The sequence below is a fragment of the Myotis davidii genome, unplaced genomic scaffold (genome assembly GCF_000327345.1).
Source record: "Myotis davidii unplaced genomic scaffold, ASM32734v1 scaffold173, whole genome shotgun sequence".
Lineage (NCBI taxonomy): Eukaryota > Metazoa > Chordata > Mammalia > Chiroptera > Vespertilionidae > Myotis > Myotis davidii.
Genome location: NW_006286303.1, coordinates 398572 through 412964, shown reverse-complemented (window position 1 = coordinate 412964; position 14393 = coordinate 398572). Strand labels below are relative to the sequence as shown.

At 44.1% G+C, this 14393-nt stretch overlaps 1 protein-coding gene across 1 annotated transcript in view; it reads left to right on the top strand.

The window, feature by feature from the left end:
• THEGL (theg spermatid protein-like) overlaps positions 1 to 14393 on the top strand; it is a 46325-nt gene that overhangs the window by 1707 nt on the left and 30225 nt on the right. The window contains exons 2-3 of the mRNA XM_006757833.1: positions 772 to 1027; positions 13242 to 13272. Coding sequence (XP_006757896.1) covers positions 772 to 1027; positions 13242 to 13272 — 287 coding nt within the window. The remainder of the gene's footprint in view (positions 1 to 771; positions 1028 to 13241; positions 13273 to 14393) is intronic.

Sequence of the window (14393 nt, the reverse complement as noted above, 5' to 3'; positions counted from 1 at the left end):
GAGCCTGGACTGTCAATCTCAGCATCCCCTCCGTGCCTACGGAGAACCTGTGCCAGGGAACCTAGCAGAGACTTGGCTCGGCTGTCTGAGTGGCGCTGAAACTGGTCTGGAAGCTGGGACGTTCTGCAATAGGGTCTCCGCAACCGGAGCAAACGGAGTACTCGCCCTTGACACACGGAACGGCTGGTCAGCAGAGCGCTGAGGCTGGGCACACACGGGTCTCTGGCTTCTTTCTCTAGGGCGGAGCGTGCTTGTGGGCCCCTGGGGTGCGTCACGTCGCCTTGGCAACCAGAGAACCTGCAGGGAGCGGGCCAGGACGCGGCTCCTCGTCCGGCCTCTGCGTCGGGTGGGCTGGGGCAGGGGCGGGCGGTGACTCATCCTTCTGCCGTCGCCTCAAGGCCAACAGCGGCCCAGCTAGGGCCGGCGCCCCGCGCAACCGGAGCTTCCTGGGCCCCCATGAATAACCAAGAGTTCTTGGGTTCATCGGAGCCACCCGATGGGCATGATACGACAGAAATATCCGCTAGCTTGAAAGCTTCCCAGGAACCCTTAGTACAAGGCAACCTGACCGCGCTTGACGAACAGGAGCCGGAGCCGGAGCCGGAGCCGGAGCCGGAGCCGGAGCCGGAGCCGGAGCCCAAGGTGTCAGAGGCAGCCGACAAGCAAGGCCAGCCAGAGGAGAGCAAGGAGATCCCCGAGCCCGCCGAGCCCTATGAGCCATACATATTCTGTGAACCCCACAAATACTGTGGGCCCTTTGAATCCTCTAAGCTCCACGTTCACGATACTCTCTACGAACCCTACGACAACGAAGAACCCTATGAACCCTACGAGTCTTACCACTACGAGCCCTACGAGCCCCAGGAGCCCCAGGCAGGCCAGGAGCCCCAAAAGCTCCGTGTGCGCCCTAAGTCCCACGGCTCCCGCAAGGCCCACAAATCTGGGCTGCCTCACGGCGCCGCCGTGACGATCGCTCCGACTCCGGGGACCAGGAACCTGCCGCAGACTTCCCTGACTTACCCGAGCGGTAGGTGCGCGGGCCCCTCCAAGGCACTGAGCAACCCGGCCCTATCTAAAACGGGGGGTCCTCATGTGAAGTTTGAACGCTCCTTTTGTTTTAAAGGAAGATGACTTTTGTGCCATCCACCTACTTCTGTTCCTGGGGGGAAATTGAGACTAGTCCCCAGAGAAACGGAATGAGTCTCTCCTCCCTCCACCTGATGACCCCCTAGCTGTCTTGGTTACCCATCATCCCTTCTTTTCGAAGCCCTTCGCAATTCTTCTCTACAGTTAGTTACTGCATTCCTCTGGGTTGCCTCTTTGAACATGATCTCTGTTATAGCACTTGAGAATTGACATTTCATCATTATGTTTCTCCCCAGCTAGATCGTTAGAGGAAATTTTTGTCAGTGTTTGGCACATGGTGACAATCAAGAAATGCTTAGCTATTATATTGTGAAAGCTGTAGTAACAAAATATTCATGGAGCAAGTAGTCAAAGAGTACATTTACCAAGTAAATGCTTACTACATGCTCAGTCCTCACCAAGTTCACAGGGTAGCAGGGCTGATGGGACTTGGGTGTGAACATCCTTTGCTCTGATCACACCAGCTCACCTCTGACCTCTCAATGATGACCCCACCCAAAGCAATTAAATCTCATACTCTCCTTGACTCCTCTTTATCAGCCTGGATTTTATGGTCTATTGTTCCAGTTGCTCACATAATCTACCACCCCACTGGCTCTTCGGCAAACCACCATACTTCTCCTGGCAAAACCCCAACCCTGGTTAACCCCAACCACCCACCTTCTGCCTACACCCGAGCAGGTGACTACTGCTGTACGAAATTCCATAACCATGTTGTGTGCTTCTATTTCCGTTTCATGACCGCTAATCTCAAGTGGTCACTTGGCACTACCTAGCAAACCCACTTTATTCACCTAGTTACTTCTCACTCCTCCGTCCTTCATACCTTTGACTCTCAAACAGCTGAAGATCTTGAAGGAGACACATATATCATTTTATACTCCATGGTCCATCAATGGAATTACTTATTCCTTTGCAAATATCCTTAACTCCCTTGCTATTTCTTGTCTGCACTTGAAAAAACAGATGATGACAACAAAAAAACAACTATTCTGGTCTTGAAATTCATGATCTCGAACTTAGAGGTAGGCTCTCAGTGCTGCTTGGCAATCATACTGCATGTCCCTAGTCAGCTCATTTTCCAACACAGAAGCTATCAAACTACCAGCACCTGTCTATGCACTTTAGCTTTTCTCCTGTTAATAATGGATGAACTGTCTCTGTTCCTATTCAAGGCCCATCTCCCAACCTGTAAGTTGGATCCCATCCCATCCAACTTTAAGCTGCTTTTCTCCTAAAATTAGCCTTCTCTCTCCTGCATCATTTTATTCCTCTCTCTACTGGATCATTCCCATCAGCACATGCACATGCCGTGATAACTCCTATATTAAGCAGAAAAACAAAACAAAACAAAAAAAACTTCCCTTAACCCCATGTACCCCTCCAGGTACCACTTCTTTAGAGAAAAATTTCTCAAAATAGTTGTCTATAAGTCATTATTTTCATAGCCTCTCTTCCCATTTTCTTGAGAACACCCTGAAGACCCTGAAGTCTTGTTGAAGTCACAATGACCTCTGCTTTGCCAAATTCAATGGTTCATCCTTCATCCTCATCTTACTCACTTGACACACATTACCTCTTTCTTGGAAGTCTTTCTTTATTTGACTTTGGGGTTAACCACTACTTTCATTGTCATCAGACCTCATCGATTGTTCCTGACTCAGTTTCCTTTGCTTCTATTCCCAGCCTTTAGGCGAAAGTGAGGGATCAGTTTTTTTTTCAGAGTCTTTAGAACTTTCCTTGTTCCCTGAGTTATGTCATTGGTTTCATGGCTTTTATTATATGCTGGTAAGTTCTCAAAATATCTCTAGCCTCAATTCTTCCTTAAACTCTAGAGTTTTATAACCAATTGCTTAACGTACCTAGTAAGCATGTAAAATTTAATGTGTCCATATCTGAAACTCTTACTTTTGCACCCAAGTTTGATCTTCCCCCATTGTTCACCATTTTAGCAAATGTCACCCCATTCATTCATCCAGGTGCTCAGGTTGAAAGCCTGCCTTCAAATGATTAGCAAGTCCTAATTTTGAAATGTATCATGACTATGGCCATGTCTTAACATCTTAAACCAATGTCATTTTAAAATAATTTCTTTTTATTGATTTCAGAGAGAGGAAGGGGGAGAGAGAATGAGAGAGAGAAACATCGATACCCGCACCTGGGTATATGCCTTTTGGTGTATGGGACGACGCTCCAACCAACTGAGCCACACCGACCAGGACAAACCTTTATCATCTTTGTAAGCCACTGTCTTTTGCTTGGTCCACTGCAATAGCTTCTACTCTTGCCCCATTCTCCCTCCGCCTTCCCATCCCAGTTTATTGCTCATATACTAGTAGTGGTCACAGGGATCCCTTAGAACAGCGGTTCTCAACCTGCGGTCGAACGACCCTTTCACAGGGGTCACCTAAGACCATCCTGCATATCAGATATTTACATTACAATTCATAACAGTAGCAACATTACAGTTATGAAGTAGCAATGAAAATAATTTTATGGTTGGGTCACAACATGAGGAACTGTATTTAAAGAGCCAGAAGGTTGAGAACCACTGCCTTAGAACATAAATTATATGCAACTTTCCTGCTTTATACTCTTCAGAGGGGTTTCTCATCTCACATAGTTTGTAATCTAAAATTCTTAGCAGGCCTACAAGGCCCCACATGACCTGGCCTCTGCCTGCCTCCCCAGTCTCGTATGCCATCACTCTCCCCACCATCACTGCTCTTCAGACACGTGGGCCTCCTTGCTTCCACCTCACAATCATTTCATTTGCTTTTCACTCTGCCAGGACACACTTTCCTCAAATATTTGTCACCTCCTTATAAAGCTGTATCAGATCACTCTGCTCATTTTCTTTCTGTGTGACTTTAAAAATATATATTTTTATTAATTTCAGAGAGAGGAAGGGAGTTGGGGAGATAGAAACATCAATGAGAATCATTGATTGGCTGCCTCCTGCATGCCCCCTACTGGGGATCAAGCCCACAACCCCGGGCTTCTGTCCTCACTGGGAATCGAACCATGACCTCCTGGTTCATAGGTTGACACTCAACCACTGAGCCACTCCGGCCCGCTCTGTTCATTTTCTTTAAAGCACTTATCTATTTGTTTCCACTTACAAATGTATTTGTTTAAGCTGTCAGAGGGCAGGACTTTTTTGTTTTTCCTTTTTTTATTAAGGTATTACATATGTGTCCTTATCTCCCCATTGACCCCCAACCCCCCCACGTATGCCCTCACCCCCCTGTTGCCTGTGTCTATTGGTTAGGCTCATACACATGCATACAAGTGAGGGCAGGACTTTTATTTTTCCTACTGTTCCATCCTCAGTGCCTAAAGTGGTGCCTGGAACAAGTAAGGACTTAGCAATTATTGTTGAATGAAAGTTCTCTTCATTCAGCTTCTGTGTTACCAAATCCAGTGGTTCCTTCTCTATTGTTAGGGTTGTTAAGATTAAATGCATTAATACCAGTAAAGCATTTAAAACAGACTGTAGTACATGGTAAGTGCTCAGCAGTGTTATTAGCAGTGTTGTTATTATCTTACTTGACCTCTTGGCAGCATTTAATACAATTGACTATAGACCTCTTTCTCTTGGCCTCTATGACATCACAATCTCCCAGTTTATCACTGACCTGACTGGTTGCTGCTTCTCATTTACTGAGCCCTCCCTGTTCTCCTGAACTCTTAAAGGGCTGGATCCTGACCCTTTTCATTTTTATTTTCACTTTCCCCCCCTTAGGTGGTCATATCTATAATTATGGCTTTAAATAGCATGTTTATGCTGCTGCCTCTTAAATATGTTCTTGCTGTACTCTCGCTTCTGAGCCCTACACTTATATATTCAACTGCCTATTAGACACCTCCGTTTGGATATATCATGGGCATCTCAAATGTAATGTATTTTGAGACAGAAATTTTGATTTTCCTCCTATTCTTGTTTCCTCCTCAGTCTTTTAGCTAGGTGCTTGTAGAAAATGGCATCCAGTTGCTTAAGCCAATAAGAAAAAAAAAATCTATTTGTCCCTGGTTTCTCTTTCTTCACCCTCAAATCCAAAGCATCCAATGCAAGTTCTGTTCATTTTCTCTCTAGAACATCTCCGAAATTCATACATTTCCATTGCTAATTCTTGCCTCCCGATTACAGTCATTTCTCTCCTGGATTTCTGCATTAGCTTCCTGAGCAGTCTCCCTGCTTCTACTCTTGTCATATGCAATCTCTTTGCTACTGCAGCCAGAGTGAACATTTAAAAAACTGAATCAGATCACATCTTTCACTCACTATACAGCCCTTCCTATGATTTCCCATTCCTCTGCAAAAATTGTGCGTTTATCCTAAGAGGCATAGTTCTGCTCACTCTGCCCCAATCATAACTGACTTCTTTTCTGTTCCTCTGAAAGACCAATCTGATTTTTGCCCCTGCTTCACAATCAGCACGTGTGGTTTCTCTCCCTAGATTCGTATTGCTTTCCCCAGGTCATCTCATGGTTACTTCCTCAGCCCATATTTTTAAAAGGTGGGCAAGCCTACCATTTAGCGGGCCTTCAGTGTCATACCGCCTAAAGTGGCCTCCCTAAAGTAGCTTGATGAGACTCGATCTAAAAATTTTTCAACCTGACTGGTGTGGCTCAGTGGTTAAGCATTGATCTATGAACCAGTAGGTCACAGTTCAATTCCCTGTCAGGGCACATGCCCCCAGTAGGGGACATGTAGGAGGCAGCTGATCAATGATTCTCTCATCATTGATGTTTTTGTCTCTCTCTCCCTCTCCTTTTCTCTGAAATCAATAAAAAACTATTATTTTTAAAAGAGTTTTCAGATCTGCTTTAGAAAACACCACTTTAAAGTTTTCTGTCCTCTCAATCTGTCCACCAGATTTCCCTTGTTAAAAGTTCCAATAAGTCTTTATGTTAATTCCCTTAATAAAGCTCAAATAAGCATCAGGCACATTTATATAACATTTACATAAAATAGTGTGAACATTAAGCAATATTTAGTCATCATGTCACCATGCCCCTGCTCACGCAATAAAGATTTCTTCCCCAGCGAAAGTTTCCTGAGCATCTACTAAGGACAGCATGCTTCCGTGTCCCGTGGGGTGGAAAGATGCCTGAGACATGGCAGTTTGGTTGCATACAAAGTTTTGAAATTTATATTGTAGACTAGGTGTCACCATCCTATCACCTTACTAGTTTATCATCACCTAATCACTGTTGCTGTTAAACTTTATTGAGTGCTTACTATGTCCAAGTTGTAGGCCTGAGCTATAGATGAGTAAGGCATGGATCCTATCTTTGAAGGACTGTCAGTGTGGTTGGGGAGGCTGCACACTTCCATAGCAACGACACATCCATAGCATAGAAAGCCAAGTTGACTGGTTATCCTATATGACATTCACTTCCCTTTTCTGAGTTAAATGGCAGTGCTAACTTCTTTTTTTAAAAATATATTTTATTGCTTTTTGAGGTTTGACAGTTCAGTGTTTCTCTGTCTCTCCATCTATTTTTGTTCATCATTTTATGTTCACTATATTCCACAAATGAGTGAGATCATGTGGTATTTATCTTTCTCTGACTGGCTTACTAACTTCTTTTTTTAAAGAAAAGAAAGTCTAAGAAAAAAAGACCCAAAATGCTCATTAAAGCTACTCACCTAAAACTAGATGCCTGGTGCACGAATTCGTGCATGGGTGGGGTCCCTCAGCCTGGCAGGTGATTGGGGCCGATCAGGGCCATCTCACCCACCCCATTGGGGCTGGCTGGCCGGGAGGAGGGACCGCAGGAGGTTGGCCAGCAGTGGGATATTGGCTGTGGGAGTGCACTGGCCATCGGGGGAAGCTTCTACATTGAGCATCTGCCCCCTGGTGGTCAGTGCATGTCCTAGTGACCGGTCCTAATGGTCGCTTAGGCTTTTATATATATAAATAGGCCTAAATATTTAATAGAGCCTGCATATGTAATCTCAAGTATACAGAACCCAGAGTGTTTGATCTGGATTCATAAGGGATTAAGGAAGTGATTTAAAAGAAACAGAATCTCAGGCAAGTGTGGGAGAATGGAAGGAAACTATATTGAGTGAAAACAAAATCTAAAAACTTTTGAAACTTGTAACCTATTCACATGATCAAAAAGATAAAACAATATTAAAAGACCACAAGGAAATGTCTCTCTTCCTATCCTGTCCCCTCTCTTGTCCTTATAGGTAACCATGTTTATTAGTTTCTATCTATCTTTATGTAAATACAAGAAAATACTATACAAGCTTGTCTGTGTGTTCCCCTTTCTTACTCAAAAGGTAGCCTATGCTATACTGTTCTTTTCACTTGACAGTGTATCTTTCTTTATAAAACCATGTTGTTTTTCTCATTTTAAAAAACAGCAGCTGCCTCATGTTCCATTACATAGTTGTGCCACCACTAACTTAACACCTCTTGGTTCTTTCCAGGGTGTTTCTATTACAAGCAATAGATGTAGTAGGTAAACCCATACACCATGTCATTTCATACATATGCTGGTATCACTGTAGAGTAAATTTCTGGAAGTGGGATTACTGAAGGGTAAATATACGTGCAACTTCGATTTAGCAAAATTGGCCTACATGGGAGTAACTGTGTACACCCACTAGCAATGGAAGTTTCTATTTCTCCGTAGCCTAACCATTGCAGTACGTGTTCAAACTTTCAGTTTTTTGAAAATCTAAGAGACAAAAAACTAGTAGTATGTCAATTAAATTTTAATTTGTATTTATCTTATTATATGGGTGATGTTAAGCATCTCTTTTGGTATATATCTTTTTTCATCCTTTTGCCTATTTTCCTTTTCCTAGGTTTTTCTCTTGTACACAGAAAGATTGGCCCTTTGTCTGGGTTATGTATGATATATATTCTTCACTTTGCTGGCAGTCTCTTTGTCTTCACTTATTTATTTTTTGTTTTTCCACAAAAATATTTTTTAGGAAAATTTATCAATCAACTCTTTCACAGCTTCTGTATTGAATCATCATTGGAAAAGCCTTTTTCTACTCCTAGGTTAAAAGGAAATTCACCCACGTGTTTTCTTTAATAACCTTTAAAAGGACATTTAAATCTTTGCTCCATTTGGAATTTACCCTGGGCATGGTGTGAGTTATAAATCCAATTCTAAGTGGCTACCAGTTGCCAGTGCTGTCTTCACACAGGTGGAACCGGGTGAGAATGAACATGAAAAAAAGATTTGAAATGAGAAAAAAAAGTCACAAAAGTGCAGACTTGGGGGTGTGATATTTTTGAACTTTATTTTGCATAAAAATACAAGCTTTTTGCTGTTGTTTCATCAGATGGAGGACTTGCCCTCTCCCTGTCTCTGCCTTTTCACCGTTTCCTACATTCTCCCATCTCTTGCCCACATGACCCTGAGCTACAGCACTGGAGCACAGTGCTAGGGAGCTGTGCCTAGCTAGGGGAGGAGCAAGGAAGAATTAATAGTAATATCAGATCATAGAGCTGAATATATCATATCAAAGAACACCCAAGGGTTGCCTACATAGCCATACCAAATATAGAACTGGACTGCGTTAAGAGCACTCTTCAATAGCACACCTAAAACAAGCATGAATTCCACTTCAAAAAGCTGTGAAAAGTAATCTAGTTCTTACTGAAGTATCTTCACAGAACTATCGTCTAACAGAGCAAAACCTGCTATGATGTTCTTGAGGCATCTTTCTTCTCAAGTCCCTGTCACCATGACAGCAATACCCCAAACATTCCTTGTTGTTTCTCTCAAGCTCCAGCTTGCCTCTCTCTTCCCCACTCCTCCTGTCCCCTTTTGATCTGTTCTGAGAGGTGCTCCCTGCCTTTCCTTGTAGATCACTGGTCCCCCATTCGGGACAACCAAGGACTAGAGGCTGAGCAGCTACATGTGGGCTCCTTAGGAGGCAGGGTGGAGGGCAAGGTGGAGAATGAACTTTGAAAGTCATTCCTATGATGTTACAAAATGCTTCACTTCTGCATGCAGTGGGCCCTCCCGGGTAGGAGTGCCTCAGAGCGAACAGCTTTGGAATCTGCTTTCTCCCAGCAGATGGCAGCCTTCTCCAGCAGATGGCTTGGAGCACGGCCCTGATCATCTCACTTGCTCGCCGGAGAAGGCAGCCTGAGCAATGTGGTTTATGTGCTATAGAATAAAATACAAACACTCAAAGAGCATAATAGAACACACAAAAGAAACGTACAGGCCAATATCTCTGATGAACACAGGTGCAAAAATCCTAGCAAATCGAATATAGCAGTACATTAAAAAAATATTACATCACTACCAAGTGGAGTTCATTCCAGGGCTACAGGATCTTAGAGATTTTATGAATTTGACCCCAAGAGTAAGGTAAGTAAAGGGAAAAATAAATAAGTGGTACTATATCAAACTAAAAAGCTTCTGTACAGCAAAAGAAACTGCCAACGAAACAAAAAGGCAACAAACCAAACGGGAGAAGATATTTGCAAATAATAGCTCTATCAGGGGTTAATATCCAAACTATATAAAGAACACATACAACTTAACACCAAGCAATCTGATTAAAAAGTTGACAGAGGACATACAAATGGCCAACAGATATATAAAAAGATGCTCAACTTCACTAGCTATCAGGGAAATGCAAATCAAAACTGCAATGAGATACCACCTCACACCTGTTAGAATGGCTGTTATCAACAAGACAGTAATAACAAGTGCTGGAGAGGTTGTGGAGAAAAAGGAACCCTCAGTCACTGCTGGTGGGAATGTAAACTGGTAGAGCCACTACGGAAAACAGTATGGCGGTTCCTCGAAAAGTGAAGAATAGAGTTGCCATATGATCAGTAACCCCTCTTCTGGGCATCTACCTGAAAATTTTACTCCCAAAGATATATGCACCCCTATGTTCATTGCAGCATTATTCAAAACATGGCCCAAACAACCAGAATCTCCTTTGATAGAGAATTAAATAGAGAAGGCGTGGTACATATATACAATGGAAGACTAGATGAGGCCCAGCTGTGAAGCACTGCAAGCGGCTGTGGGGCCTTGGGCCTTCTTTTGGAAGTTCTGGGTTTCTCTGACCCAGCTGCAGTTTGCTAGGTAATTTTCAGATTGCAAAGGGCCAGGCCTTTCATATGCAAAAGCCTCTGTGCACAGCTTGGGTAGGGCGGGGTCTCTGGGGATCAACAGGGTGGAGCCAGCAGCTACGGCTGCTCCTCAGTCCTGCCTTAAGAGGCCCCAAGTCTCAGTGTCCTGGTAATCGCTGCAAGCACCTCTGAGAGAAAGCCGCCCTCAAGTTCCAGCCAATGCCAGATAGTCCAGTTTCTCCTGTATGAGTCCTGGCTCCCCAGAGACTCGCCAGGAACTGGAGTTCAGAGCAGTCAGGAGCTTGACTACCTCCCAATTGAAAAAGACAACCGTGTCCTCAGTTTCCAGCCCTTTCCACGTGAGCCTCCGCACCCCTGCACTTTACTTCTGCACCTCCTCTGAGTCTCATTGTGCTTTTCTCTTTCCTTCTAGTTGTAGAATTTCCTCAGCCAGCCTTCCTGTGGTTCTGGATGATGTCCGTTTTGTCTTTTAGTTGTATTTTTGAAGTGGTTGTGCAAGGCAGCAATTTCCAGTGTTTACCTATGCTGCCATCTTGGTTTCACTTGGGCATTATTTCTTTAGGGTACATTTCTAGAAGTAGAATTGGATTAAGGAATATAAGCATCACTGACTCCTTTTGCCAAGTTATGTATGTATGTATGTATGTATGTATTTATTTATCATTTATTTTTTAAAAAATTTTGTTTTATTTCTTAAAGTATTACAAAGAGTATTGCATATTTCTTCCTCCCCCACCCCCCGACATTCCCCTGGCCTCCCCTACCTGGCAGTGTCTTGTGTCCATTGGTTATTCTTTCACAGGGGCTGTTTCAACCTCTCAGGGGCCGTCACAGCCTCACTGGGGCCGTCACAGCCTCGCTGGGGCCATCGCAGCCTCTCAGGAGCCATTGCAGCCTCGCAGGGGGCGCCACATCCCATGTTGGGGGTGAAGGTATGAGTCAGAAGCTCCTCTCACTGTCTCTTCTGCTGCTCCCTTGCATATCACTGATGCTGGAAGTTTTTGAGAGCAGTCTCCAGGTGCTGGACATCATACTTAAACTGGTCAACATGAAGTTTGGCATTCTGTCTTTTGTTGGGCAGCTCTTTGCCGGACAAAATCTCCAGGCGTTCTTGGTGGCTGAATATCTGGTATGCTTGCTTGGATTTTGTTTTCTACTAAGTGCACAGACTGCTTGTCTGTGGTCTTCCAGCGTCTCATGTGAGACTGGATCTGGTGGACCTGCTTGTGCGTTTGCTGTTACAGCGGTTCCATGTCGTCGGCCCAGCCAGGTCCAGCTCCAGTTTCCTCTGAACCTGATTCTGCTTCTTGAGTGTGTCCCTTATGTATGCGAGGAGTTGAAATCTACAGTTTGTTGGGTTAGGCTGCAAAAGCGCAGGTGGTTCCTTATGTGCCACTGGCACAGCTTGGGCAGGGATTAAATTGAGTAGGGTAGGGTCTCCGGGAATCACCAAGGCGGAGCAAAGAGCAATGGCCTCTCCGTGACTCCTCGCCTCTCCACAACTCCGCATCTCCAAGTCCCTGAGTGCCGGCGAGCAGCTCTGCGAGAAAGCCACCCTTGCTCTCCGACCCACTGCAAGGCTGTCCCGCCTCTCCCGTAGGGGTCTGGGACCTCAGAATCCCGCCCCACACAAGCTCAGTGGATTTGAGAGTTTATAACCCCTTCCGATTGAAAAAAACCGCGCATCCAGTTGCAGCCCGCCTGGCGCGTGACTCCGTACCTCTGTTCTTGGCACTTCTGTACATCCTACTCAGTCTCAATGCGCTTCTTTCTTTCCTTCCAGTTGTAGAGCTTCCACTGGGCCAGCTTTCCCATGGTTCTGCATGATAGCTGTTATAGTTGGTAGTTTCAATGTTGTTGTGGGAGGCAGCATGCACAGGTCTGTACCTTATGCTGCCATCTTGGTTCTCCTATTTATTTATTTATTTATTTAAAAGTATATCGCCCCCTACTGGGGATCGAGCCCACAACCAGGGGATTTGTCCTTGACTGGAATCGAACCGGCAGACCCTTCAGTCCACAGGCCGACACTCTACCCACTGAGCCAAATCACTTAGGGCATGCCAAGTTATATTTTATGAAGTGTACTAATTTAAATTTCCATCTGTAGTCCACAAGAGTGCTCACTTCATCTCAGCCTTCCAGCATTGTTATCCTTTGCAAAAAAATTTGATAGTTTAAAAAATACCTCATTTTTCATATTACTGTTCTGATTATAAGTTCAGACTTTCTTACATTTATTAGTCCTTTATATAAATGTAAATTCATATATAAATTCAATTTTCTCCTTTGTCCACTTAACTTTTAACATCTACCTTAGTGTTTTTCTTATTCAACTATACTTTTGAATAGTAAATACTCCACACATATTAAAATTGTTAAGCCTTTATCATATTTGTTGCCAAATACTTCTCCAAATTTTTTTTATATATATTTTATTGATTTTTTACAGAGAGGAGAGGAAAGGGATAGAGACTTAGAAACATCGATGAGAGACAAACATCGATCATCTGCCTCCTGCACACTCCCCAGTAGGGATGTGCCTGCAACCAAGGCACATGCCCTTGACTGGAATCGAACTCGGGCCCCCTCAGTCCACAGGCCAACACTCTATCCACTGAGCCAAACCAGTCAGGGCACTTCTCCAAATTTTTATTTCCTCTTCAAGTTTTAATTTTTGACATACAGAAGTTCCAAATATTTTAATCTATAATTTCCTCTGTATCTTTTGTCGCCTTTAACTCATATTAAAATCCAGTGATTAAGTAGACAGTCTCTTATTTTTGCTCTAATTCAATTAAAAATATATTTAACTTGTCAATTGTGATTTACTAGCTGATGTGGTTTATTTTGGTACATACTGTGTCCTATCTAACTTGACCACTTTCCTAAATAGTTATATTTTCCTAACTCCTTTTTCTATTGATTTGTGATGCTATCTTTATATCTTTGATTCTTTTTGAATCGAATTTTTGCTTTTACTTTTCTTTTTTGCAGATCATGGTTACTATGAGTACGCAAGGAAAAGGTAAGACTACAGTTACAGTACAATTTTTCCAGACTCGAACTAGTGGGCCAGCCTAGCTGGATGGGGCAAACTCATTCAGGGGCATCTGAAGTGAAAAGCTAGCTTGGGGTTTTTGAGAGGATTCCTGTGTTTTCCCTTTGTCATAAAGCCCTTTTCTTTTCAAAATATATTTTGTTGATTTTTTACAGAGAAGAAAGGAGAGGGATAGAGAGTTAGAAACATAGATGAGAGAGAAACATCAATCAGCTGCCTCCTGCATGCTTCCTACTGGGGATCAAGCCTGCAACCAAGGAATATGCCCTCAACCGGAATCGAACCTGGGACCCTTCAGTCCATGGCCTGACGCTCTATCCACTGAGCCAAACTAGCCAGGGCATAAAGCCCTTTTCTAATGACAATTCCTGTAGGAAAGAGAAAGCAGAGGAAGAAAGTGATTAAGAAGTAAGAATGGGGGAGAATATTGAGATGCAGGAGAACTCTCCTTCTAGTCAGTGTTTTGCTTGTTTGCTAAATACTAGGTGTTACTTACCAGGTCTGAACCTTTGAGGGACTTGGGATGCTGCATTGACAATTTCATATCATAGATTTTGTGAAGCTCCAAGTCAATGTATTCTACTCCCTTAACATCTAATTCAAGCACAATAACTAGTGAAATTTCAAGAAAATGTCCTCTATTTAAATATATATATGTACTAGAGGCCCTGTGCACAAAAATTTGTGCCCTCGGGGGGAGGGGGGTTTCCCTCAGCCCAGCCTGTGCCCTCTCGCAGTCTGGGACCCCTCAGGGGATGACCACCTGCTGACTTAGGCCCGCTCCCCGGGGGGTTGGGCCTAAGATGGCAATCAGACATCCCTCTGGCAGCCCAGCAGCCCTCGGGGCATGTCCACTTGCCAGCAGGGAGCAGACCTAAGCTGCAGTCAGACATCCTTAGTGCTGCTGAGGAGGCAGGGGAGGCTCCCGCCACCACCGCTGTGCTGGCAGCAGTCAGCCTGGCTTGTGGCTGAGCAGAGCTCCCTCTATGGAGGGGGAGCACACTGACCTCCAGGGGGCAGCTCCTGCGTTGAGCGTCTGCCCCCTGGTGGTCAGTGTGTGTCATAGTGACCAGTCATTCCCAGTCTTT